At 63.6% G+C, this 25475-nt stretch overlaps 3 protein-coding genes across 9 annotated transcripts in view; 2 read left to right on the forward strand and 1 right to left on the reverse strand.

Annotated features, from left to right (window-relative positions):
• SLC9A3R1 (solute carrier family 9, subfamily A (NHE3, cation proton antiporter 3), member 3 regulator 1) overlaps positions 1 to 3826 on the forward strand; it is an 18655-nt gene extending 14829 nt beyond the window's left edge. Inside the window, exons 4-6 of the mRNA XM_004693475.2 lie at positions 1652 to 1692; positions 2749 to 2838; positions 3055 to 3826. Of these exons, the coding sequence (XP_004693532.1) occupies positions 1652 to 1692; positions 2749 to 2838; positions 3055 to 3246 (323 nt within the window). The 3' untranslated portion in view covers positions 3247 to 3826. The remainder of the gene's footprint in view (positions 1 to 1651; positions 1693 to 2748; positions 2839 to 3054) is intronic.
• An 84-nt stretch (positions 3827 to 3910) lies between these two features.
• Positions 3911 to 9064, reverse strand: NAT9 (N-acetyltransferase 9 (GCN5-related, putative)). 6 transcript variants are annotated; one of them, XM_012733134.1, is made up of 7 exons: positions 9013 to 9064; positions 8334 to 8419; positions 7430 to 7539; positions 6909 to 7079; positions 6330 to 6389; positions 6097 to 6191; positions 3911 to 6017 (listed from the first exon to the last, which is right to left on the reverse strand). In XM_012733134.1, the coding sequence occupies exons 2-7, from the start codon at positions 8408 to 8410 to the stop codon at positions 5883 to 5885; spliced, it is 648 nt and encodes a 215-aa protein (XP_012588588.1). In that variant the 5' UTR covers positions 8411 to 8419; positions 9013 to 9064; the 3' UTR covers positions 3911 to 5882. The 6 variants fall into 6 exon arrangements, with proteins under 6 accessions (XP_012588588.1, XP_012588589.1, XP_004693533.1 ...); XM_012733135.1 differs by having other exon boundaries at positions 6909 to 7025; positions 8997 to 9064; XM_004693476.2 differs by having other exon boundaries at positions 6909 to 7052; positions 8997 to 9064.
• A 165-nt stretch (positions 9065 to 9229) lies between these two features.
• TMEM104 (transmembrane protein 104) overlaps positions 9230 to 25475 on the forward strand; it is a 41206-nt gene continuing 24960 nt past the window's right edge. The window contains exons 1-8 of one of the 2 annotated variants that reach the window (XM_012733152.1): positions 9230 to 9308; positions 9877 to 9989; positions 15160 to 15281; positions 17719 to 17800; positions 18218 to 18314; positions 18847 to 18927; positions 21586 to 21685; positions 22051 to 22156. In XM_012733152.1, the coding sequence (XP_012588606.1) occupies positions 9945 to 9989; positions 15160 to 15281; positions 17719 to 17800; positions 18218 to 18314; positions 18847 to 18927; positions 21586 to 21685; positions 22051 to 22156 (633 nt within the window). In that variant the 5' untranslated portion in view covers positions 9230 to 9308; positions 9877 to 9944. Of the gene's footprint in view, positions 9309 to 9876; positions 9990 to 15159; positions 15282 to 17718; positions 17801 to 18217; positions 18315 to 18846; positions 18928 to 21585; positions 21686 to 22047; positions 22157 to 25475 lie in introns of both variants that reach the window. The other variant, XM_004693477.2, reaches the window with a different exon arrangement.

Raw genomic sequence — 25475 nt, forward strand, 5'->3', positions numbered from 1 at the left:
GGCCCAGCAGAGATGGCCAGGCTGGCTGGACTGCTGCCCCCACCACCCCTGCCCCGGGGGTCCTCAGGGCAGAGCAGGAAGGAAAGGGTTAACGCTGGGGAGGCCTCCAGCCTTTGCTTGGTCAGATCAGAGTCCACTGTGGCCCAGGGCCGCCTCCTCCCTTCTCTCGGGTTGTCTTGGAAACTCAGGCTTGCTGGCACGAGGTGGGTCCCCCTGCAGCCCCGGGCCCCTGCCCTCCCCTCCCCCCACCATCCCCTGCCAAGCCAGCCAAGTGGGGCAGGGCCGCTACCCAGGGTGGGGAGGAGAGAGGGTCTCTCTGCTTCCTGGCCTGGACTTTCTCCTGGGAAGGGGCCCCCCGGGGAGCGGGGTGGGGGGTGGGAGGCACCCTCTTTGGACTTTGCAGTGGGTGTGGCCTCCCCTGGTGTCAGTGGTGCTGTGGGCAGGGGAGCGGGAGGTGGCCCAGGAAGGCTCTGCCTCTGACAGATCCCTGGCTGCTGGGCCCAGAGGGGTGACCCCACAGGGCTCTAGGGATTCCTGGAAGGGGCGGGTCAGCTGGAAGCCCCCCCACACTCTGGGCCACACCTGTGCCCCAAGTCCGTGGAAACTAGAAGACTCAAGTAACCCCTTGCTGAGCGAAAATTGGGGCCCAGACATGCCCCAGGCTTGCTCTGTGCACATGGTCTGGGGAAGACATACCTGAAATAGGGGCTCCGCACAGCACCCTAAATGCCGCCTCCAGGGTCCTTCACCCCAAGTAATCAGCCCTCGAACATCCCTCTCAGTCTGTCTCTGCTGGCACGGGGCCCCGAGATGGCGGGGTGGCAGCCTCTGCCCGCCTCCTCAGGTGCCCTCCTGGCTTCTCTGGGGTGCAGCCCTTGCCCCCCTGCCCCGGTAGATCCCTCCGGGCTGCTGCCCAGGCTTTGCCCTTGGAAGCAGCCAGAGCTTGGGCTGCCCGGGCAGTGGGGGGAGCGCTCCTGCGTCCCGGCGGCCCCTGCGCCGGGCAGTGTCGAAAGGAGGGAAGCGGTGAGCTGGGTGTCCGGCTGCCCCGCTCTTACACACTAACGGAAGCTGGGTTCGGGAGGTGCCCTCTGGCCCCTCCAGCCACCCGGGTTTCCCGGGGCCGGGAAGACACACCCAGGGCGCTGCCCGAGCCCTCGCCACTCAGCTCCTCTGGCCGAGGCAGTACACACCGTAACCCGGACTGTGGTTCCGGTGCTGTGACACGTGGGGATCGCCCAGAAGCTTCTGGAAAGCCTGGGCTCCTGGGCCTGCACCAGCCGCGCTGGGTCCGAGGGACACCTCACGAGCTGCCCGTGCTGCCTTGGGCGGTCAGCCGACCAGCCACGCCCTGGACACTGCTGCTCCCAACAGCGCGCCACCCGCCAGGCCCCTCAGATGGGTGTGCGCCCGGCGTGGGGGTTGGTTTATGGCGAAACTAAACTGAAACAAATCAAAGAGCGTTTTGATGGTGTCAGGGTGTTTGAGGTTCTGCTCCAAGCACTCCGCTTCTGCAGGCTGTCGGTGTCAGGGGGCCTCACGGTGGGCTACTCACATGTCAGCAAGAGCCAGGGACCCCCAACTCCCACTCCGTGTAGACCACACTGCCCCGGCCTCCCCGGAGCCTCTTAACTCCCCTCTGTCTCCTCCCTAGGTCCCCTGCCAGAGCCCTTCACCAACGGGGAGATCCAGAAGGTAAAGTCAGACGCCCCACCTGCCCCCCTTGGCGTTGGGTCGCGGCTGGGGAGAAGCTGGGGAGGTGCCCTGGCGGGGAGGCCTGTCATCTGCCCAGGTTGCAACCTTGGGGTTGCCTTCCTGAGCTCCGGGCGGCCTGGGTACCCCTTGGCCCCTGCCCAAGGCCATTGGGAGAGGCCCGCCCGGCCGCTCTGCAGCCCACCGTCCTGGGTGACAGACCCCGCCTGCAGCTCCCCACCATACAGAAGAGGCCTTTCTTCCCCCCAAGAACAGAGCTTCAGTGTCTGGCCGCACTGCCTGGCCCTGCTACTTCCAGTCTGGGTTGGAAGAACAAAGCCCCTCCCCCCGCTCCCCGGCAGAGGGAGAGCGGTGGAGCCCGGGAAGACGCCGGGCCCCACGCCAGCCGAGGCCAGGAGGAGCCCAGCAGCAGCTGGGCCCATCAGTCCTGGCCAAAGCTTCACTCTGGGTCGGGTCGCGGGAGACGAACCTCAGGGCGGGGCCCGTGCCGGTCTACCTTCAGGGTTCCTTGCCCAGGGGCTCAGGCTGGGAGGTCACGGTCAGCACCAGGACTCCGGGCCTGAACCTCCCCTCCCTCCACCGGTGGGTCTAGAATTCTCATCCCCTTACTCCCTCAAAGCCCCGCTTGGCTGCCTTGGGGTTTACACTCCAGATTCCTGGAGTCAAGTTCAAGTGAACAGTCAGGTGGGCTGCCGGAGACGCCGGGGCATCACTCTTGCCCCCTGACGGGCCTAGAGGCCCCTCAGGTCCCCACAGCCCAGAATGCGCCTCCCCAGTCCCTGGCCCAAAACTGGACTCTGGGGAAGCTGTTCAGCTGACCCCATGACACTCCCCCCCCCCGCCTCCGCCCAGTGGCAGTGGGACCCGGCTGCCCACTGATCCTGGAGAAATGCAACCATGTAACCCCCCGGGCACTGGCAGGCGCTCGGGGAACTTCTCCAGACCGAGCCACCTGTCTCCTGGGAACGCTCTTGGGAACGCCCTGCCTCGTCAGGACTTCCCCGCCCCCATCAACCTGCACCCTCCTCTCTCTGCCAGGAGGATAGCCGTGAAACCCTGGCCGAGCCAGCCTCTGAGAGCCCCAGGCCAGCCCTGGCGAGATCCACCTCCAGTGATACCAGTGAGGAGGTAGGCCGGGGGTTGGCAGCCGCTTACAGGAAGCCCGTTCCCAGGGCACACTCGTTCCTGGCACCACAGCCTGCTCGGAGGTCACATGCCGAGCCACGTTCTGTTCTTGTGACCTGGCTTCCCTACTGCCCCGAAGGAGCCACCTCACCACTGGGGCCGAGGACCAGGCGCTCGCTGGGCACAGGCCCTCAACCTTCCTCCCCCTCCTCTCCACAGCTCAACTCCCAAGACAGCCCCCGGAAACAGGACTCCACAGCGCCCTCGTCTACCTCCACTTCCTCCGACCCCATCCTGGACTTCAACATCCCACTGGCCGTGGCCAGAGAGAGGGCTCACCAGAAGCGCAGCAACAAGCGGGCCCCGCAGATGGACTGGAGCAAGAAAAACGAACTCTTCAGCAACCTTTGAGCGCCCCTCCTGCCGCTGCCAGGAAGGCTGGAGGGCACAGCCAGCCCCGCCCCCACTCTCTCCCCCTCCCGCTCCCACTGACCTCCCAACTGACACCAATCAGCACCAGCCTCTCCTCTTGGCAGATCATTTTTCTAGAGAACTGTGCTGTTCCCTCACCTCGGGGAAGTGGAGGGCACCCCCTTCCGTCTTGCCCAATCTTCTGTCTTGCCCAACCACCGAATGCCCAGCCTGCCTGCCAGGTCACCCCTTGCCAGCCCACCTGGCCACACCGGGACCCGTGGCCCGCAAGGATGGGGCCAGGGCAAGGCCATCTTCCCGTGACCCTGGAGGCCCGGCTCATCAGGCACGCCGACAGCACCGTGTTCAGTAGAGGGACCTTTATTTCCATGATTAATGTGATTCCCCAGGTGGCTTCACCCCGGACCTAGCAGTAGTCTTGGCCTAAACTTTCCTTACATGTCCACTCCCATCCCCCGTGTCAGGCCCGGGCAGCAGGGTGTTGGGGCCTGCCCCTCACTGAGCCAGGCCACCCTGTTGTAAGGAATTCTGTCTGAAATTCAACTGGTTTCTCCATAAGCCTCAGCCTCTGTGTCTTCCTTTAGAGCTGGCCTGGGGTGGTGACAGGTACCCAGTGGCCTCTGGCTGAGGGCAGGGTCTAGCTCCAGGGCAAGGATGGGCTCCCTGTACCCCAGCCTGGGCCGAGGCAGGGCGTGCTTCAGCCACAGGGCCTGATGCCTTGGCCCGGCCAGCCTGCCCTTGGGAGCAGGACTTGCCAGGACCAGAAGCTCCGCCTCCAGGCTTTTAAGGGGAGGTGGGAGCCGAGGCCCGCGGGCTCAGAGGGGCCTGGGGCCTGGACGTTCCCCTAACACCAGGTGGAGCTGGAATGCAACGAGGCAGCATTCCTGCTAAGGCAGCTAGTGGGTGCAGGATTCCCTGGGGAGGCTGGAGCTGGCGCCAGACTAGCTTATCAGGCAAGGGCTGACTGGAGGGTACTTGTGCAGGCTGGCAGGTGGACAGCACTTTCTAGGGTGACGCATACATACGTGTTCCCACCTCAGACCCAGGCCCCAAGCCTCTTGCACCTAAGCCACATCCTGGGGGCTGCCAGGGCAGGAAGGGAAGTTGTCCCCCAGCTACTCTGTACCAGGAAACAAGGAGGCCAGGCTCGAGAACACCCAAGGAGGGAGGTAAGAAGCCTGGGAGAGGAGCCCTCGGGCTTGAGAGGGCTAGTCAGGTGTGGCCATCTCTGGCCTCTAGTTAGTGTGTGAATTCCATCAGCTAAAGAGGAACATCCAAAACCCTTATCATTGCAGCCCAGCCCCACCCTGCCCCTGCCCTTTGACCTCTGCCCTTTGACCCCTGACCTTTGACCCGACGGAGCAGGCATCTCAGAAGGTGGCTCCTTCCCTCACCTGCCACAGGTGCAGACCTTTGATTGGGTGGAGGGGACAGGTGGCCCACAGATGGCTCAGGGGGCCAGGCCACCACACCAGGCGAACTAACTTTGTCTTGGGTTCAGCTAGGTCTCAGATGGTAGATTTCCACATGTGTGGTTTGGTGCGAGATGCCAGGGCGGAGGGGACTGGGTGGAGGCTGAGGCCTCAGGCCTCAGCAGGTACTGGCCTTGTGGCCTACCAGCGGGCCTTGGGTATGTTGCCTCAGCTTAGCTGGGACCCATTTCCTCCATGCGCACCCTGGCATCTTCCCCAAACCGGCCCTCCACAACATGCCTGGCCGCTCTTGACAGACACCCCAGATTATGAGGGGGCTGAGGGACCACTAGGAGTCAAAGGGTCCCCCCTGGCGGAGGGGGGCAGACCTGGCTTTGGAGCACCCACTGCCTGGCAACCCCACCACCCAGAACCTGGCCTCCGGCGCCCCCTCCTGGCCATGTCAGGTGCAGCTGTCCCAAGGCAGAGGTGGAGAACACAGGTGTCCTCGCAGGGGAAGTGCGAGGCCCTAGCAGGAAGCTGCAGATCCACAAATAAAGGGGCATCCCCCAGGATACAGGAGGAGCTGTACCCAGCTGACTTACTCCCTGACTCCCTCTGGCTCCCCGTGAAAGGAGCAAGGCACTCCCACCTTCCAAGCCGCCTGTCTGTCAAAGGCAGGTTGCCTCTTTCCAAACCTCGGGGGGCGCAGCCGGCCTGCTTCAGCTGGACAACAGCGGCGTGCACTGCCAGCCTATTCTTACCATGGGGCTGGGCCTCCTGGTAGCTCTGCTCCCCTCAGGCCCACTGAGGAAGCCAGGAGAGCCAGCCGTGTGGCGTGGTCCGCTTTACTTGCAGCCAGGGTCTCTGCCCCAGAGTAGCGCCTCCAGCCTCCCAGGGGGCGGGGGTCCTGTCCATTCAGCCCCACCTCCACCCTGCCTCCTCCCGTTCACTCTGGGCTCGGAGTCCAGGGAGGTGGCCCAGAGAGGGGGGTGGCTGGGGAGCCGCTCGGGCATGCATGCAGCCAGCCGGGAAGGCCAAGGCAGGTCGGGCCCAGAGTCTGAAGGGCCCCGAACAGAGGTGTCCCGCCTGGAGCGGGCCTGGCCACTCGGCCCACAAGGCCCCAACCATGGTCTCTGCTGCAGGTTCCAGACTTTCGGAATCCCGACACCCTGGATGCGCGTGGCTGCCCGGAAGGTGCTGTCAGAGGGGCTCTGAGGTTCCACCCCGATAGGGCTGCTCTTGCACGTGGCTGGTCTGCTCCAGAAGCCACTGGCGCTGAGGCTGGCTCACCGTCAGCCTGAGCGTCACCTCCCGGAAGACGCTGCTCACGGCCACCTGGGGGAGCCAGAGAGCAGGGTGGGCGCCCGGAGCCAAACAGGTGCTGCGGCTCCACCCCCCAGCCCAGGAGTCCCACCTGTTCAAAGTGAAGTTTTTGGAACATCCGGAGGCTCGGTTCATTGTCTTGCCCGATTTTAGCCTCAAACGTGGTCAGACCGAGCTTGGTCACTCCTCCCAGAAGCAAGCAGAGAAAGAACAACCGCAGGTGAGCCCCCAAAAGCCTGCACCCCCAGCCCCAGCCCCCCCACCCCTCCCCCGTCCGGTTTCAGCGGCGGCACCTTCACCTGTGTTCTGCTCGGGCCTTCTTACCGTAGGACAGCATCATGAGCACGGCCTCGGTGCCCAAGCCCCGGCCCCGGCAGCTGGGCTCTAGGAGAGACAAGGTGCCCTGACGCCTCAGGCCAGGCTCTGAGGCCCACATAGCCCCCGCGGCTCTGCAGCCTGTAGCAGCCGTGATGACCACTCTGCAGATCAAGGGACAGAGGCTCAGAGAGGCTCAGTGACTCCTCCCATGTCACGGAGCCTGGAGACACCCAGCAACCTGACCCCCCCTCCCTCTCAGTGGAGGGAGAAGGCTGAGGGCCAAGAACACAGAAACTGGAGGGGCTCCTTCCCATGTGGGAAGACATTCCAGGGAGGAAGTTCTTTCTAGAGGGTTCCAAGCCCACCCCCAAGAACGTGTACGACTCAAACTGGGAGACCCTAAAACTAAGGGCTAAGTCCACGCTTAGGCAGAGGATGGGGATGAGCCAGCCAGTAGGCTTCTGGGGAGCTCGAGGCAGCCTGCCCACCAGGTGCTGAGCCGCCCAGGCAGCCTCAGTTTCGGCGGCAGCTCTGAGGGCCAGAGGGAGGGAAGGGGCACAGAAAAGAGGGCCTGGTGGAACAAACCTGCAATCATGACCTCGATCTCCCCTAGGGTGGGGTCCCCTCGGTCTGTGAGGAAGAGGTTCACGTCTCCCGCCATGCAGCTCTCTTCTGGGGGGCCTGGCTGTGCCCGCCACTTGTCTGCATCCAGCACAATGAAGGTACACTCTGAGGGGGAGTCAATGAGGTCACCACCTACACTCCCAAGGAAGTGACGTGAGAAGTCTTCCTACCACTCAGAGAAGAAGGGGACACTTGTCTGAGTCTGGCAGCCAAAGGGGCCCAGGGCTTCCTCCAGCCTGTGACAAAGCCCTCAATCTGCCCCAAACACTCTACTTCCCTAAGTCCCTGCAGGCCTGCTGTGGGGGCGGGATGAGGGTGGAAGTGTCAACCACAGCAACAGCCTCCGTGACTGGGAGGGCCGCAGGCACCTTCCAGGCTTTTCACAAGCTTTCTGGAGAGCTGTGGCTGGGACTGGGGACAAGAGACTGGAGACCCCCAGGAGCCAGCCCCCACCCACCACTACCACCATTCCAGCTACTCACTGTCCACATCTTCCCGCCAGCTGCGCTGCATTGCGTACTCCTGCTCCAGGGTCAGGGGCTCGGAGGCTGTCAAACGCTGCAGCTCCTCCGACTTCATCCACTCGTGGTACCTGCAGGACCGAGAGCTGGCCTGCGGCTTGTGGGGCTGACTCAGAGGCTGTGAGAGCTAACGCAGAGCTTGTAGCAGACCCCAAGAAAGGGTTCTGATCACTCCCGAGGCAGAGGGTCCCCAGCACAAGACTGTAGAGGCAGCCGAGATGTTCAAGAAAAAGAAGGGGCAGTTCCATCCCCAGCTGCCCATCCTGTCTGGGGTCAGTGCGGGGGAGCAGTCTGAAACCACACATTCCTCAAATTCCTGAGGGGAAGCTTAGGGCCAACCAACTCAGCAAAGGTTGGGCAGAGATCCACAAAGGCCCAGCACCAAGAACCCCCCCAAAAGGAAAACTACAAGTAGAGGCTATACCCCCACACCCACCACACCATTCTGCCGGATGCTTGCCAACTGCTCCCTCAGGAGTCCCTGGGACTCGGTCCCGGCTTTTCAGAACAGCGGACATCAGAACCACCCATCGCTGTAAGCTTCTGAGAACTAAGCATAAGCACTGGGAGGGCGGGAGTGTCCACTAATTTACAACTGGGGAAACAATTTTTCTTTTAAACAGCTTAATTGACATAATGTAATTCTTGTTAGCTGGCCAAAAAAGGAAGTTAAGAGGGTGGAAGGGAAATGGATGGATGGGTGACTTCTTCCAGGAAGTCATACTCTTGCTTTCCTTTTAGTATGCACATAACTACTTCTTGCACCTTCTCTGATGAATGGTCACTGAGGCCTGGCTAAGGTGGGTGACCTCCTGGCTGTGCCTTAGAAGCTGGCTTGCACCCCAGGCCAGGGGGAAATGGTTACCTAGGCACATGCTCCGAGGTGTAGGGTACCAGGACCACTTTCTTCCCCAGCAGCAAAATGTTCTGATTCAACCTCATGGTAGCAGCCTGCGGAGGGCGTGGGGGGGAATTCAGGACCCTTCACACCTAGTGTGAAGCCAAGAGTTGCCCAGTCTCTGGAGCTAAGTTGTCAAAGCACCTAGATCCTTCCCTTGCACACACTTCAGAACCCACAGACTAATCCCCTGGCAAGAAGGGGAACCGGGCGGGTTGAAGGCAACTGAGCTGGACTCCTGTGGCCAGGGGCCAGGCCTGGACAGAAATCTCCGCCTCCCTCTTCCTCCCCACTTCCCAAAGGGCAGACCCCCTCAAACGCAGACTAGCCAAGTGTCATCTCCATCGCTCCCATCACTGGCCCAGGGCAGAGGCTCCGCCCCAGGACCAACAGTCAGCCCAGCCTAAACCACTCCGGCCCCACTTCCCAGACGCCACCCCGACAGTTCTGGGCTCTCCCTCCTCCCTGCCCCCGAGCCAGACACCCCAGCCAACTTGGGGGGGACCGACTTAAATTCGCAGCCCTCTCCCTTTGGTATGGAGCTACAGGCCGCTAGACGCCAGCCACCCCCATCTCACCCCCCGCCCACCGGACAAATTCACACCCACTCCCCGCCGACAGAAACGTCACCAGCAGAAGGATCCACCTCTTGCAACCAGCCCCGTTCCCACCACCGTGGCGGAGCTCCGCAAGCGCATGCGGCGCAGCCCGCCCACTTCCGCCACGCAGACGGCAGCCGCGCGGGCCCAATTCTGGCCCCGCCCCCCCCGGGGTCCAATCAGTGCGCTGCGCTCCGCCCCGGGCGCGCGCGGAAAAGGTGGGCTCCCGGCGCGGGCGCATGCGTGCTGCGGCCGCTGGTGCAGGACAGCTGGCGCCGGCTGCAGCCCGGGGGCCGGAGGCGGCAGGCGCGGGCGCGGTGGCCCGGACCTTGCTACGCTGCAGGTGACGGGCCGGGCTGGAGGGGCGCGGGCTGGGGCGACGCCACCCTCGTGGCTCTTCCAGAAGGAAGGTAGAACGAGGAAGAGGCGCCGAGCGGGGCTCTGGAGAAGACAGGGAGGCTTGAGGGTGGGGGCCCCGAAAGCTGGTCGGGGAGCAGGGACCCGGGGTCCCAATTCAAAGAAGAGATTTGGGACAAGGAGTTGGGCTGGGGGCTAGCTGGGAAAGCCCCTAGCGCCTTGGCTTAGGCGGAGGCAGTGACTGGCCGCCCTGTGTGACAGTAAGCTGGCGAGTCCTGCTGGTTGAAAGGGGAGAACCACTTAGGGGATGTAAAGGGGGTGGGTGACATTTAGCGACTTCCCAGACCCCCAATACATTTGGAGTCCGCACGACGTCCTGTACGCACGTCAGCCGGCAAGGAAAAAGTTAGAGGAAACCATCTGATGGGTCCTCGGGAGCCCCTTCCTCTTGTGACAGACTCTGAAACTGGGTGTGATAAAAGGTGGTGCTCTCAGTGCACCACCCCCACCCACTCCAGGGCCATCCTAAAGTCGGTATCTGCTCTGTGCCTTAGGGAACCTCAGCTGCCGCCGGCCCCTACCAGAAGGAACCTCAGCCTCCGGCCCTTCCTCACCTTTGGAAATGGCGGGTGAAATCACAGACACCGGGGAGCTCTATTCTCCCTACGTGAGTTTGACTTCTAGAACCTGTTGCCCGTACCAGTGCTCCTGCCTGCTGGACATATGTGGAGGGTGGCTAATGGGGGCCTGCTGTTTGCGGAGACCCTGGTGAAAGCTGGGGCGAGGGGCCTTCCGGGGCCCCAGACCTGCTCAGAGTCAGGAGTTCACGTCTGAGGTGCTGACGGAGAATGGCAGACCACGGGCCGCCTCGCTAACTGTCACGCTCATCGCAGGGCTGCCCGCGTGCTCGCCACACTCTCTTTGCTGGCCAGTGACGGACAGCTGTTGACGCTGGTTCTGCTCACCTCAGCAGTTGGATATCTCTTTGGTCTTAGCTGAAATTTAAGTTGCACAACTTTTACAGCCTTGGATGATGTAAACAGTGGCGAGGGCCTGCAAGGATTTCCAGTTGCTGTTCTGGGGAGTGTGTAATGAGGACAATTAGAGAGATTGGTTTCGCACTGTCTTCGGCCTGCAGTATACCCCCCCACACACACACACTCAGTTTATCTTGTCTGGGTAACAGGAGGGTGCTCAGGGCTGTGTCTGTGAGTCCTCACGCCTGGCTGGAGGAGTGGAATGATCAAGTGATTGATTCACTTTCCCACCGAGTATCCCAGGAAGAGCAGCATGCCTTCCATCGCAAGAGTCCAACTTCTAGAACTTGCTACTCTTTTTAAGATTTATTTATTTATGCATACAAGAGCTGGGTGCAGGCCAGAAGTGCGGGGGGTGAAAGAACTCACCAGAGACAGAGCAGAGAGCAGAACAGGTGGAATGACTGAAATCCACTGCTGAGGGGAGCAGCGGGAGAGACAGGAGGGGTCTGCTGTCTGGCGGGGATCAAACTCGTGCCGCAGTGGCTGCCAATAGCTTCGCAGTGCTGACACTTAGCCTCTTGCACCACCAGAGGGGCCTAGAACTTGCTGTTCTTGAAGAGCTGCCCGCACTGCACCTACCTTCCTGGCCGAGGGATCTTTGCTCTGGTTTCTGCTAGCTTCACCGGCTGGGATGTGAGGGTCAGGAGCGGCTGGAAAAAGCCCTCCTCACCGCCTGCCGGTCTAGCATTGTGTGTGGCAAAGGAGCCGCCCGGAGGGCCACCCAGCGGGGCAGGACCTCTGCTGAGGGAGTGTAACAGCCTCTGCCTCCTCTTGGCACCAGCAACCAGATGACCACACTGTCCATCAGAGTCCCCAGGGCACCTGCTGCTTCTCATAACACCTGCGAACTCGGGGTCCTTGCTCTGGCAGGGTCCGGGAATCGAAAGCATCACACACCGTGTTCTTGTTCCTCATCGTTCAGGTGGTGGTTTCACGTGTCAGCTTGTGCCTGTGGGAAATGAAGCCTCAGCACCTGGGCAGACTCTGGGTTTCACTCCAGCGCGTGTTGTTTTTCTGAGAGCTGTGGTTGAGGGCCCCCTCCGCCCTGTGTCCCGAATGCGTGGTGCGCTCTCTCTCTGAGATGGCGGGAGGAGGTGGGTCGGGTGAGGATGAGGCAGCGTCTCCTGGGTGGGGGGCAGGATTCGAGGAGAGAACGCACCATCTCTCGTTATCCCCAGGGCATGGTCCTTGGGCCCCCACAAGGCCAGGACAAAGGTGCAAAGTTCATCCGCCGGCACAGGAATGATTTCTGCTGCAGCTGCTCTGCCCGCTCCCCTTGGGGCCCCGCGCCGCGGGTCGTGGACAGGCCTGCCCTGGCCGCCTCGGGAGGCCTGGACACTAGGCCTGCTTAGTTCGTGGATGGGCCCAGAACGCTGTTCCCACGAGGGCGTCTCCTGCGCCTGTGCCTCCGTGTCGGCAGCTCTCTTCCCCTCCGTGGGTGCCAGGGGTGTTTGTTTCAACGTCCTGTTTATTCTGCATAAAGCGTTGGTAATGGGCAGTCCAGCCCACAGGGGCCCAAGTGACAGACCCTCCAAGACAGTGCAGGACCCAGGGACACGGCTCAGGTCCAAACGCGCCCGTCCACGAAAGCATCCGTGTCCCACCGGCCCGGCGGCCCCAGGTCCACCTCTGCTGGCGCCCGCCTGCTGTGGACCCGGACCGTTGCCCTAAAGGAAGGAGCTCTGCTTGCACAGCCGAGTCTTAGCTGCTGTTTCCACATCTCTGCTGCCTCTGTTTCCTTTGATAACGTCAGAGGACGAGCCGCTCAGACAGCCGCGCTGCACGTTTGCAGTGAGCCAGCCGGGCTCCCGGAGCCCTGCGGCCAGCGGCCTTCCCAGAGGAGGGACGCTGCCCGCCCAGCCGAGGAGGGCGGCCCCGACGGGGATGACGCTGGGTGGCGTCTACAGTCGCCTTCTCAGCGGAGACCGCGGCTGGGCTGTGCCCCGGGGATCAGCCACGTCTCACGGGCTGTCCCTGCAGACTGCCTAAGTGGCAGGAGAGGCCGCCTGCTTCCTCTTCCTGCTGCCCCGCCGCTGCCTGACCCAGGTGCCGCTCAGCTCACACCACTCCTGCTCAGCGCCCCCTCGCCACGGGGCCTCACGGGGCACCCTCTGCTCTTGCCAGGAAGCGGAGAAGTGTTACCGGGGCCCGCCAGCCGCAGGGTCCTGGCTTTGAAAGATGTGGCTGCCGCATCTGCTACTAACTGCCACTGTTTCTCTCTCATTAGGGTCTTTGTAAAGTTCTTTTTCACTGAGGTTTATTCGAAATTTCTCTTGGGAGTGCACTTATTTCATGGGGGCAGACTCGCCCCCAGGGACCCTCAGCACTAGCTGGCAACATTTTTGATCATCTCAGGGGGGGAAAGTACTAGAATGTCACGGGCAGAGGCCAGGCTGCCGCTGGCTCCTAGCGCACGGACAGGCCCCGGCGATGGCGGGCTGCCCAGAAGCGCAGGGACGGCCCAGAGCCAGATCGCCCTCGGAATCAAAAGTGGGGTGTGAGCTGGTGTGCAAGGGCTTGGAATGGACGCTGAATGCTGGGCCCAGGAAGGCCGCTGACACCCCCTGTCCCTACTTGAAGAAGAAAAATCTGGCAGAGGTCAGGCAAATAACATGCAACCTGTGTTTCGGATAAAAGTATTCAGCAGGTGCTTATCTTAGAAGTTGAAGCTACCCAGAGGCCTCCCACCTGTGGACGGGCCTCGCCTTGAAGAGAAAGCACGGGCGAGAGCGGGGCTGGCTTGCCGTGGCTGGGCCGGTTCTTTCCTCAACTCTGGAACAAAACATGAGTCGAGGGCCTGCAGGTGTTAAAAAATGGGGAAAAGCAGACCGAGAGAGGGGCCGGTCTTCCCAAAGACAAAGCCGTTTGTTTTTTTTCACGACCAGAAGCAGGTGGTAAAGCACACTGGACGACCGCCGGGCCAGCAGCGGCCAGGTCGAGGCCAGGGGCCGCTGCCGGCCACTCTGAGACCCGCTGCTCACTGCCCGCATGGGCCGGAAACGGTTCAGACCGTGCGCGAGTGAGCGGAGGCCACCGCAGAGCAGCTCAGGGCGACGCGCCGGGCGGCTCACCGGCTCGGGGAAGCGCCGAGGCCGCCGGGGTGTGCCCGGGCCACGGCGGTGGGCGGTGGCTGGGGCTGCCGTCTGCCAACGGCTGCCCCTGAGCCACCCTGTCCGCCTCTGCCCCTCCCGAGACAGCCAAGGGCCGGCTGCTCGCTGAGGAGGGGCCGGGGCAGTTGCAGTCCTGGGGGTGAGGGGGATGAAGACCCCGGAGGCATCGGCTTTGGCGGCGTTTTAAGAGTGAAGTTTCAAGAGTGGCGCAGACAGCCCCACGCGCAGGGTTGCGGCTTCTGTGAGCGCCCTGCAGAGGCCGGGGGGTGGCCATGTGCAGGGGAGAGGGGGCACCCGGCCAGGGAGAACTCAGCCCGCAGCCGGGGCTGGCTCACCCTGAGGCTGGGGGTGGTGTGAGGCGCGGGGAGCACGCGTCAGAACCCCTGCCACCCCCACCACGGGAACTTCAGTCTTCACGGGAGAGTTGGGGGCACAGGGCAGGGGCCTGGAGAATGAGGCTCAACGCAGTCACCCCGAGTGCCGGGAAGTAGTGCCCTGCTGGTCTGGTGCTGGCCGGCCTCGGGCAAGGGACTGTTCTGTGGAGGGATCAGCCGTAATTCAAAAACAGCCCTGGTGGCGGTTAAGTCAGGGCACTGTGAAGCTGTCCGCAGCCCCTGCAGCGCGCATTCAGTCCCCGGCCAGGGAGTGACCACAGGGCACAGCAGAGCCCTCCTGTCTCCCCGCTGCTCCCCTCAGCAGTGCATTTCCGTAGATCCCCCTGTTCTTGTCTCTGGTGAATCCTCCCACCCCACTCCCAGCACCTCTGGCCTGCACCCCAGCTCTTTGTATGCATAAATAAAAATAAATCTAAATAAAAAACAGCCACGGGGCCTTTACACAGCTGTGCTGGCGAGTGAAGGCAGCCGCTGGGTGGGATAAGGCCAGGGATCCAGAAGGGCAGAGCCAGGAGGCAGGCAGCCAGGGGCGCCTGGTGCCCGGGGGAGCCCGCTGGATGTAAATCAGGGGAGCGGGGAGCAGGGCCACAGTGGAGCAGGTGGTCTGGAGACCGGTGTCATGATGAAGACAAAGTTCAGTGAGAGTGGAGAGGGTTCCGGAGAGCACCGCACCACCACGGAGTGCTGTGGTCAAGATCTTGAAAAGGAACAACTGTGATGGGCTGAGCCAGGGCCCAGCTGGCGTGAGTTCTAGTTCCCTCTGCAGGCCGCGGCCAGCGTCCATCCCGAGATCGGTTGACAGGCCCTCGGGCGAGGGATGAGGTGGAGGTGGGCTTAAATTTGGGGATGATGGAGTGGAATTTGAGGTGGTGCTGTTTGCACACCCGTAAGACTACACCAAGAGTGTAGAGCTGTGTGCCTGGAAAGGGCGATTTGTGGCGTGTGAGTTGTGTCTTTTTCCAAATCCCTAAAATTAGTGTGTGTGGGGGGAGGCCGGCGTGGGTGTCCTGCCCTGAAGGACCGTGCCAAGACCGGGTGGAGACAAGGACTGTGCCATGCGTGTCGGTCTTGCCCGGGGTCCAGCCTGTGCCGGGCGCCCAGAAACGACGGTCTGGCCTCAGGAGGCTGCCGCCTGGTTGCGCGGTGAGCTGGCACGCGGGCAGCAGAGCCTGCCCCTTCCAGCTCCCAGGAAGCCTCCCGCCCTCCTGCCCCCGGCCCACGCTGGCCCTCTGCCCCCGTGGGGGGGGGGGGGGCAGCGCGTTGCTGGCCTGACTAGCTCCCGTTGCTTGCAGGTGGGGCTGGTGTACATGTTCAACCTCATCGTGGGCACCGGCGCTCTCACCATGCCCAAGGCCTTCGCCAGCGCCGGGTGGCTGGTCAGCCTGGGCCTGCTGGTGTTCCTGGGCTTCATGAGGTGAGCGGCGGCGGGCGGGCAAGAAGCCACGCAGGCGCGTTCGGATGGGGAGGGCCGGGCCGGAGCAGGGTCTGCTGTGATGGTGCTGGGGGCCTCGGGGCTCGCCCCGGTGGGGCAGCTACACCCGGCGCGGTGAAGACAGGCCCTTGGGCGGGGGTGCTGGGGTGCTCTGTGCCCTTCCCACCAGGTCTACCCCCTTCCGTCCCTGTCCGCGTCATTGTGCTTTTTTTAAACGTCGCTGCCATCTTTTTCTTCACCTGAGTACCGTCGTGTGGTCCACTGTGTAGTTTGACTCGTGCGGGCAGAGAGCACACCGCAGTCAAGTCCTCGTTAAGCCCCGTCTGGCCCTCACCTCGGTCCCCTTTTCCTTGCCAGCCCTGTGTTCACGGGGAGGCCACCCTCTTCATCAGAGCACCCCACACGCATTTAAGGTGCTGCCACTGGTAGCCGCGGCGCACAGGACACTCCTGAGCCACTGTCCTCCATCCTGGCTATTGCCCGGCAGCAGTCGGGGGCTCAGCCTCCCCCGGCACCACACACTCCCCAGGGCTTTCGTCTCCTGGGGCAGGTATGGTGCCCCGCCTGGCCACCCGCACGTCTGAGTCTCCAGCAGCCTCTCAGCAGCCCAGGCTAAGCCGGGACTCAGGCCTGGGCATGTCCAGCCCCGTCAACCAGGTGGGAACCCCCTAACTGCCATAAGGAAGCGGGGCCCTCCTGCGAGCAGCCCAGGCTCTGTCCCCACATGCGTGGGGTGCCCCACGAGGCAAACCCAAGCGCTCTGCCCTCAGAGACTTTCCCTGTGGGGTGATGAGTAGTGAAGGGAAGAAGCAGGTGAGTGTCGTGACGCTAGGGGCGAGTTGTATGGGGGGGCATGCAGTCTGGCTGGGCAAAGGGCCTGTGAAGCTGTGCTGCTGGGCAGCTGGCCGTTAGTGGGCAGCACAATAGCAGAGGGGGCAGGAGTGGACACTAGGGAGGAGAGAAGCTGTAGCTGAGGCGAATGAGCACCTCGGCACGCTGGACGGGACAGGAGAACTGAGCGTCCTGGTTTGTTACGCATTTTCCTTTGGGGGTCTTGTGGCCAACCTTGGGGTGCCATTGGCTCTTTACCTGCTGCGGGCCCTGGCAGCCAAGCGCCCTGGCAGCCCTTGTCCCGTGGGCCCTGCTGTCCCCTTGAAAGGACCTCCAGCGGCGCAGCCATCCGAGTGGGCAGTGCCGACTGGAGCCCGGGCGGGTGCTGTGCCCGCTCCCCGCTGAACCCATTTACATTTGAACATGATCAATGAGCCGCCTCCTGCGACCGTGAGAAATCTGTCTGTGCCGTAATTAAGATGGATTCCGGCTTTACTTTGCCAGAGAAGGGGAAATCAGAGGCCCTTCAAGTGGCCACTTAGGCAGGATAATGAGAACCCTGCTCGTGGGCGGGGCCTGGAGCGGGCTTTCAGCGCTGGCCGCCACCCGACACAGCGGATGCCCGGCTCCCGGCCCTCCGGCGGTGGGCTGGGCAGTGCAGCGGCAGGTGGCAGCCGTGATGGGGCGCAGGGCTGGTGCCGCGGGGCAGGGAGATGACCCTGGGCCCCAAGAGGGTCAGCGGAGGTGCTGGTTCTGGGCGTTGGGATCTGGCAGGCGGCTGCTTCGTGTCTTCTGGTGCCCGGAGCCACCGGGGCGGGGAGCTCCAGCCGCCTTAAGAAAGGCTTTTCCTGCCCGCCTGTGACTGTATAGGTGCTCTGTTTCTCCTGTTCCGAGTAGACCTGCCCTTTTAAAATGTACAGAGAAAGAAAAGACGGCTTTTCACTCTTCGCAGCGAATGTCTCACGGCAGCTCCCAAGCTCCCTCTCGCTCCAGGCCGCAAATACATGCGCTCATGTTACTACCGGCCAGGACAGCAGGACGCAAGGTGCTGCCACAGGGATCGGGGGACAAGTGGCCGACGCTGGAGCCAAGTGCTCTTTTCAGTCACGCTCGCCTGCGCGCCCGCCCTCACCGCGCGTGGCCGGGAGGTGACCGCTCCTCTGTGTCCCCACGGGGAGAGGCGAGGGCTGCCGCTGTCCTTCCCGGAAGCCTTGCGGAGACCCCTCATGAATCGGCCTCTCCTTCCCGACTCCCGCCCAGCCCTGCGCCCCACGCAGGCCCCCGCGGCCCCCTCGCCCTGCCCGGCCCGGCCCAGGTCTCCTCGCCCAGCCCCTCTCTCCTGCCCTCCCGTCAGCTCACTTCGTGCCTCCTCTCCGTCAATCGGAAATACATTCTAAATGTAGCATGGCATCGAGGCGACTGGCCAGGGGTCCCGTAGGAGCACACCTTTTTATCAGGCCAGCTCCATCTTGAAAGTTCCCTGGGGAACAGCCCTCAGAAAAATAGCACTTTGGGCGTGTTGGGTCTGGTCGGGTCTTAAAACGGCTCTTCTCTGCCTCTGCCCCCGCCTCCCGCCCCCCGGACGCAGCTTCGTCACCACGACCTTTGTGATGGAGGCCATGGCGGCGGCCAACGCACAGCTCCACTGGAAGAGGATGGAAAACCGGCAGGTGCGTGTGCTGCCCTGGCCCCGGGCGGGGCCTCTGCCTGCCCCTAGCCGCCTGTGCTGGCCCTCCGGGGCAGGGAGGGCCTCAGCCATGGCGCTGCCGGCCCCCCAGCCTGGCCCTGCAGCTCACAGAACAAAGGCAGCCTTGCCCGGCAACGTCCTGTCCTGGCCCTCCTCCCCCACCTTGAGCCGCTCAGTCACCCTGCACCCTCCAGCCCCGGGCGGGCGGTACTGCAGCTCCAGGCCCGACTCGAGTGTGTCTGGGCCCCAGCGTGACCGCGGGGAAGTGTCCGGAGCGTCCTAGTCAGATGCCCTCTAACGGGAAACAGCAGAGGAAGCCCACCTCCTTTGCCGGGGAGCGGTCAGCCATTACTACGACTCCTTCTTTCTCACGTGTTCTCTCCTCCCGCCCTCCCCCCAGGAGGAGGATGATGATGACTCCTCCTCTGCCTCCGACAGTGACGCTCTCATGCAGGACAGCTATGAACGGGCAGAGAAGCGGCCCATCCTGTCAGTGCGTAAGTCCTGGGGTTCCGGGCGGCCCGCGCTGCCCACGGGTCCGCCCAGCAGGCCCTGGCGCCCCCGGCACTGCCTGGTAGCTTTCCCTGCCGAGAGCTGGGTCCGCGGAAGGCGCCTGTTGGAGTCCAGAGAGCAGGAAGCTCGGGCTGCACCCCCGGTCCAGCACACCCCCGACCACACAGCGTCTTGCAGTAGCAGTGTCTAGTCGCGGGCCAGAAGGCGGCGGACGGCTGGGCTCTCTGGCGTCTCCCTTCCACCCATTCCGCTCCCCCCAGCACACACACTCACTCTGGTGCTCCCCGCTGATCTGCTCAGCCAGCTCCTAGTGACCCCGCGTGCACCCCAACGCGGGGCGGGCACCCGGGGGCCCTCCCCATACGCTGCCCTTAAATGTCTCAAGCAGGAAACCTGAAGTTCTCCCAAGAGTTTGAAGCCCATGGGGATTTCGTTCTTCCAGAGAATGCTGTGAGCTTAGCACCCTGTAGGAGTTTTTCACGTGCAAGGTCCACTCTTGTCCTTCTGGCTCCACAGAGAGACGGGGCTCCCAGAACCTGTTTGAAATCACGGACCGGGTGGAGATGGGACAGATGGCCTCCGTCTTTTTCAATAAAGGTAAAGTTCTGCCTCCCAGGGGCTGAGGGGAAGGGTCAGCCAGCTGGCGCTCTCTGCAGACCTGGGCACCCCGAAGGAGGTGTGCACCTTGACTGGCGGGTGGAGCCACGGGCCGCGGGGCCCAGGGCCTTTGGGCAGCTGCCCGCTGAGAGGCCTGAACTGCCTCCTGTTGCCTGGGACCGACCTCCGTCAGCCAGATAAAGCCACAGCTCCTGCTCCTCAGCTCCTACTGCGGGGGCCACGGGGGGCCCTGGAGGCCGGCTGCGGCTGTGTGCCTCTTGCCTGCTCGCTTCTGACTCGTCCGGGTTTGCAGGTTCTGGGCTGTTCTGTCCCGGACGACCCTGTCAGCCACCTGGCGGTGGGCAGAGCCGCGCTGCCGCCTGGGTGGATCTTGCCAGAAGCCGGCAGAGGGCGCCAGGAGCCCACACACTGGTGCCTGCTGCCTCTGCCTGCTCGAGAATGGGCCCCCCCGCGAGGGTCCAGCAGCAGCGGCCAGCGCACCTTACACTCCACCGCAGGGCTCTTTTCTAGACCAGCTGTCTGCGGTTTTCCTTTGGTGCCAAGCGGTCGCCGCCCCCTTCAGGGAGCCAGGCACACCCCAGCAGCCCCCGCCCCGTGCAGTTCTCTGGGGACCCCCTGGGTCCCTGGCAGCCCTGTTTACAGAGGGGAGGGGTCTCCACTGCTCGAGTGTGGCTGCCTCGGCTTGGAGCCAGGATGCATTGAGGAGTCTGGAATCTTCCCGAGTGCTCTCAGGCTCTCACTAGCAGTGTGGTGTGACTGTCCTGTCTGAAAGGACAGGTGGTCATCGGCCAGAGGTTGCCCAAGGACCTGGCCCCGTCCTCCCCGCCGGGCCAGCCTGCCAGCGCGCCTCCAGAGTCCATGAAAGCCAGGCTGCGGTATCTTCTGTGTGGTCTTTGTTCATCTCTCTCTCCCCATCTTGCTGGACAGGATAAGAGGGCCATGAACGTTTCTTCCTGGCAGTGCGAGCGCCTCCTTCCAAATGCAAGCTTTTGAAATAAAATGCATGTCGGAGGGAGGACATGGGCGTTTTCAGCCTCCTTTCTAATTTTCTCTGGAAGCTAGTTCTTGTGTCTTGTCCCTCCCCCCACCCAACCACCCAGACTGCACTCCTAGTTTACCCAGTTTCACAGAAAATGAGCACAGCTCATTTTCAGCTGCTCGGGGGGTTCTCAAGCCCGGCACTGCCCGTGGGGGTCTGGGGTGGGGGGTGCTGTTGCTTCGGGGTTCTCAAGCCCGGCACTGTCCGTGGGGGCCGGGGGGTGCTGTAGAATGCTGGCCTCCTGCTAGCCCTCACAGCACCTCCCGGTCACAACGATCAAAAGCGCCCTCAGACACTGCCACTCTCCCCCGTAGGGGGGCGATGTCACCCTGTTGGAAACCATCGCTCTGCTCTATTCCTGAGTCCCAGATTGTCGTCTTCGCTTTGAAAGGGCTGCCTCCCTCTGCAGAAGGCTTCCTGGGGTCCAGATTCACTTCTTGTAATTAGCAACGCCAGGCCGAGTCACTGCTGCCTTCTCGGGATGCTCATTGATCCTCCCGTTTGTGTCTGATAATGAAATTTATTGATCAGGTGGGCCAGTGGCAGTTTATCAGCAGAGCTGACACGGGGCAGGTGGGGGAGAGACTGGGCGGGGTGGGGAGGGCCCGCGCTTCCCTGCAGAGCAGAGGCAGCTGGGCCACAGGCAGGCCGGCCCCGGACCCCAACTCAGCCAGCGAGGCTCGTGGTGTGCCCCTGGCTTCCTAGTCTCCCGCCCCAACCCCCCATCTCCTAGGAGCAGGGCCGACCTCAAATAGCCCGGGACGGACATGTCCCAGCTTCCCTGGGGACCCTGGAGACTTCTGAGCCACCAGGATTAGAAGAGAACTGTCACTTCATTTTTCTTTCTGTTCTTGGAGTCTCCAGCAGCTTGAGACTGGTGACATCAAAAACGAGCCCTCAGACTGAACCAGAACTTGAGACTGGCTGTCTAGGGCCGTGACCTGTGGTTGTAGGGCCCAGCTGGAGTCACATCTGGAATTAAAGGTCCTCTCGTGGGGCGGGGGTGCTTCAGGGGCCCGTGGGGTCAGGGCCGCAGCCTGCGCACCCAGCGCCCCGTTTGGTGAGGGGCAGGACCCAGGGCAGCCCCAGAGGGGCTTCCGCACCTGCCTCCCCTGCCCACGTCCTGCCTCCCCAGGGACCCTGCCCGCTGGTGACTGGCCATGTCAGGCTGGCGCCCTGGGTTTTTGGGAATCAGGGCCCTCTTCCCTCGTGACTCCAGCTCAGACACCGGCCTTTTCCTGCTGTCTCTCCCTGCTTTTCAGGCCCCCAGCAGCGGGCCTTTGTCCACCTGGGAAGGAGGCTCGGGGCTGGCTCGGGGCCCAGGCTCCTGCTCCAGGCCTCTGCTCCCCACCAGCCACCTGTCCCGAGTGTCTCTCCCCTGCCAGCCTTCACCTCACACTCACCCTGGACCCTCAGAACCTCTGAACCCCCAACATCCCTCAACCCATGTCTCCCACCACGTGGGAGAGCATTCGCTTTTGTGAGACAGTAAACATCTTGGACAGCTGAGGGCTGTGGACAGGGTATAGGTTTAGTCAAGAAGAAAGCAGACTCCCCTCCCTGATCCTGACCCCTGACCCCGCCTCTGTTCTTCACAGTGGGGGTGAACTTGTTCTACTTCTGCATCATCACCTACCTGTACGGGGACCTGGCCATCTACGCGGCCGCCGTGCCCTTCTCCCTCATGCAGGTGACCTGGTGAGTGCCCCCACGCTGGCCACGCCTTGCTGGGCAGAGCGCGGCAGAAGCTCAGGCCAGGCAGCAGGCTGGGGGAGGGGAGGCGGTGCTGGGGCCTCTGGGTGTCCCCAGGAGACTCACTGGCAGGGTCGCAGGGTGCGGCCGTCTGCTCCAGGCGGGGTGGGGGAGGGGTGGGACCTGGGCTCCCAGCAGGGCTCCTGCCTCCCTGGGAACTTGGGAACTGGCGCCGGGAAGGGGGTTCGGGAAGCATCTGACCATTGGGCCCGAAGAGCTGCCCAGCAGAGGGCTCAAGGTCACTGGGTATGAACGGCGTCGCCTGCCGGCTGCGTCGGCCGGGCCCTGAGCGGCTGTTGCTTCATCAGCAGCGCCGGCGGCAACGACTCCTGTGGGGTGGAGGCCGACGTCAAGTACAACGACACGGACCAGTGCTGGGGCCCCCTGCGCCGCGTGGACGCCTACCGCATCTACCTGGTGAGTGAGCGTGGCCGCGTCCGCCTGGGGAGTGGGCCGTGGCCTCGCCCTCCCCAGCACCGCATCCGGCCCGGCCTGGTCACCTCGATTCCTTCCCCAGCCCCACACCCTGGCTCGTGCCAGGCTTGGTCCCGGGCGAAGCAAGGGTCTCCAGGACTCAGGCCCACGCGGCCCGGCAAGCGGGCCTCAGTGCCCGCGGATGCGGCCGGCGGTGGCGCTGCCCGCTCAGGGCCGGGCCGCCTGCAGACTCAGCTCGGGGCTCGGGCTGCCTGGCAGAGCGCTCAGAGCACCCGGGGCCCTTGCTGGAGACCTCCCTGTGCGGCCTGTCCCCGGCCCGCCCAGGAGCAGGTGGGGAGAGCGGCCCTCGCCTGGGCAGGGACGGCCCTGCGGCGCACGGCTCCCGGAGCCCCGGGCCGCCCGGCCTCGCTGTCCGGCCCCCCTCCCGCGGCCCGGGAGGAGGATGGATCCAGGCTCGTCCGGATTGCCTGGTGCCAGGGCGGGGGAGTCCAGCCGCACAGCGCGCCCGCCGACAGGTCTCGGGTGGTAAGACAGAAGACCCGCGGCGGCTATTCATCTCTGCTGCTTTGCGGGCAGGACGCAGAGTGTTTCTCTCCCCCTTTGCCGTGTCTATTAATACTCTGCTTCCTCTTGGTCCTCCTCAGCCCTGACACAGATTTAGGTGTGCTAGGCGGTACAGTGCGACACGTGGCCACTCAGCGGCCGGGGGCGGGGAGGCGGGCGGGGAAGCCGGCCTCGGGGAAGGTGGCCTCTCGACGTAACTACCCCTTCCTGAGGCCAGCCGGGTCGCCTGGGTCTGAACCGGTGACCCCCAGGGCCCGAAGCCGGCCTTTGCTCTCGCCATCCTGCCGTCCCGTCCGGCCGAGGGCCAGGCCCACGCGGGGGCGGGGGGAGGGATCTGTTCTCTCGCGGGGACTCTGGTTGGTCTGTTTTCTGTGGTACGTTCAGCCGTGGCTCAGCTTTCGTCTGGCGTGGAACGGTGGCCTTGCCCCAGTGGGGCGCAGGTTGCTTCCTGGCATTGTCCCCCACGCCAGCCTTGGCGGTGGGCGAGTAACTTAGCTGGGCGGCCGGGATGGCCTGCCGGGTGGCCCCCTTCCTACAAAGCCGTGACGTACAGGGTTAGCTAAAGGACTAGTGCAGGCCCACCGGGGTCTCGAGCCGGACGCGGCAGGAGGCGAAGCTGGGGGACGGGTCAGAGGCTCAGCGCCGACACGGGAGACGGCCAGGCCAGGGACAGCAGCGGAGCCCCGAGGTGGCCTTTCCTGGGGCGGCTGCGGGTCTGTGTGGAGTGCCCCTGGCACACGCCCCTGCCACCAGCAAGAGGGTTCTGAGCTCTGCGCGTCCCGGCCGCTGCCATTGGCTAGTCAGTTATTTAGGGGCATGATTATTGCCTTAGTAAATTGTTCCTTCACTTATTCCTGTGAACCCGCCGCATGATGGCAGCCTCCCGGCCTCCAGCTCAATAGCTCTCTGAGCGAACAGGAGCCTTCAGGAAAGCAGACGGGCATTACTTACTGCCTTCATCTGCCAGATATTGCTCTTATAACATAAAACTAATTGCCGCCGGGCCGCCGAAGCTGCAGAGGGAGGGGTGAGCAGAACCCCCGTTTCCCCTGGTTATCTGACACCCCACCTTGCCCCGCCGGGCCCCAAGCTCCCTCCCCACCACCGCCCAGGGCTTTGGCTTCCCGGGGAGCGTCTCAGCTCCCAGGTGCCCTCGGGCTGGCAGAGCCAGGCAGGTGGACTCCACGCCTCAGTGGCTATTCTACAACTTTGCCTGTGGCGCCCGGGCTGGGCGACTGCACCCCAGCGCCTCTGGGAGCTCGAGGCCCCCCGCATCAGTGAGCCGGGGATTTGTCTGCTGTGGGCTCCCCCTGCGTCCGGAGCTCTGCTGCGGGCGAGGCAGGCACCGCCCCCTCCCGTCTGGCCTGTGGCGCTCCTGTCCACGCTGGCACGTGGCCGCCTCACCTCACGGGGTGGCGGGGCCTCGTGGCCCCGTCGTCTGCATTCAGGTGGTGGTCTACCCCTTCTGGACATTTCCAGTGTGCCTCTTTCTGCCGGCTGTTCCTGTGTGTTCTGCCCACACTTGTGGGACCCGGCAGAGAGCTGGGCGGTTGAAGCGCCTTGCCTCCCTGTCTCAGGTGAGCCAGGCCCGCCCGCGAGCGTGTCTGACAGGCCTCATGGTGACCACTTCTCATTGCTATTCCGGGGCAGTATGTTCTAGGGGACAAAGGAACAGGCTTTGATTTGGCGGCTTCATTTTCAGAAAGTCTCTGGAAGGGAGCTCTGCTGTGTCTTCCCGGGAATGCTATTGAGGTGCACACAAGGAATGAGAATATTGGGGATATTAGCTCTCTCCAGAGGCCGGCCTGTGTGTGGCATCGTGATTGCCGGCGAGAAGGGAGCTTCCTCCCCCAGAGCTCCTGGTCGCCTCCCAGAGCCCTTGACCTTACCCAGTGGAAAATTCCTGCCCCTGCTTCTGCTCCCGCGACCTCCCTTCACATCCTGGCGCTGCTGATGACTCAGTGTCCCCCTCTCCTCCCTGAGGAGCAAGGCCAGCGCTCTGGGGCAGGCCCCAGGTCATGCGCTCGCCCTGGGCATCCCAGCAGGCCTGGGGCCTGCGAGGAGGGGCCTTGAGAATTAACCTCAGGACCGGTGCTCCGCAGGCCTTGGCTTCTCAGGACCTGTCCTGCCCTTCTCCTCAGAAGGGTCAGATGGAACCGTGTGCGATGGCCCAACTCGTGCAAACCGTGACCTTGCCAGGCTGAGGGTATCTGGGAGTCTTGCTGCCCACATGCTCCGGCCTGGGCGAGAGAGTCAGAATTCAGCACCTCCTTCTCTCCGGGCGGAGGTTGGGGGCCGCTGGGCCCAGCAGTGAGCGCAGTCCAGCACCTGCCTGTCCCGCGCATGGTGGGGTCTGGGGCACGACCACCCCCCAGCAGCACTTCCCAGCCTGTCACTGGGGCCTGGGCCCTGTCCTTGTCACTTCCTCCTCGAGAGTGTCAGAGGCAACCCGAGGCCATGGGACCCCACAGGTCGTGAGAGCTCCTCACCATTCACGGGGCGGCATCCACGCTTGCAGGGGACAGATGCCGCTGGGCACGGCCAGCCCACCGAGCCCGAGTGGCAGAGTGGTGCGCTCCCTGGCAGGAGGCCGGGCTGCAGGCTGGCGGTGCTGGCCAGGGCCTCCGAGCCGCCTGGGACAGGACGGGGTCCCCTTGCCTGCCACCTTGCGAGCGCACCGCCTCCAGGGCGTCGGTGGCCCGCTAGGTGCCACTGTCCAGCGAGTGACCTGCTGACC

Source organism: Condylura cristata, unplaced genomic scaffold (genome assembly GCF_000260355.1).
Source record: "Condylura cristata isolate star-nosed mole 26May11 unplaced genomic scaffold, ConCri1.0 scaffold00038, whole genome shotgun sequence".
Taxonomy (NCBI): domain Eukaryota; kingdom Metazoa; phylum Chordata; class Mammalia; order Eulipotyphla; family Talpidae; genus Condylura; species Condylura cristata.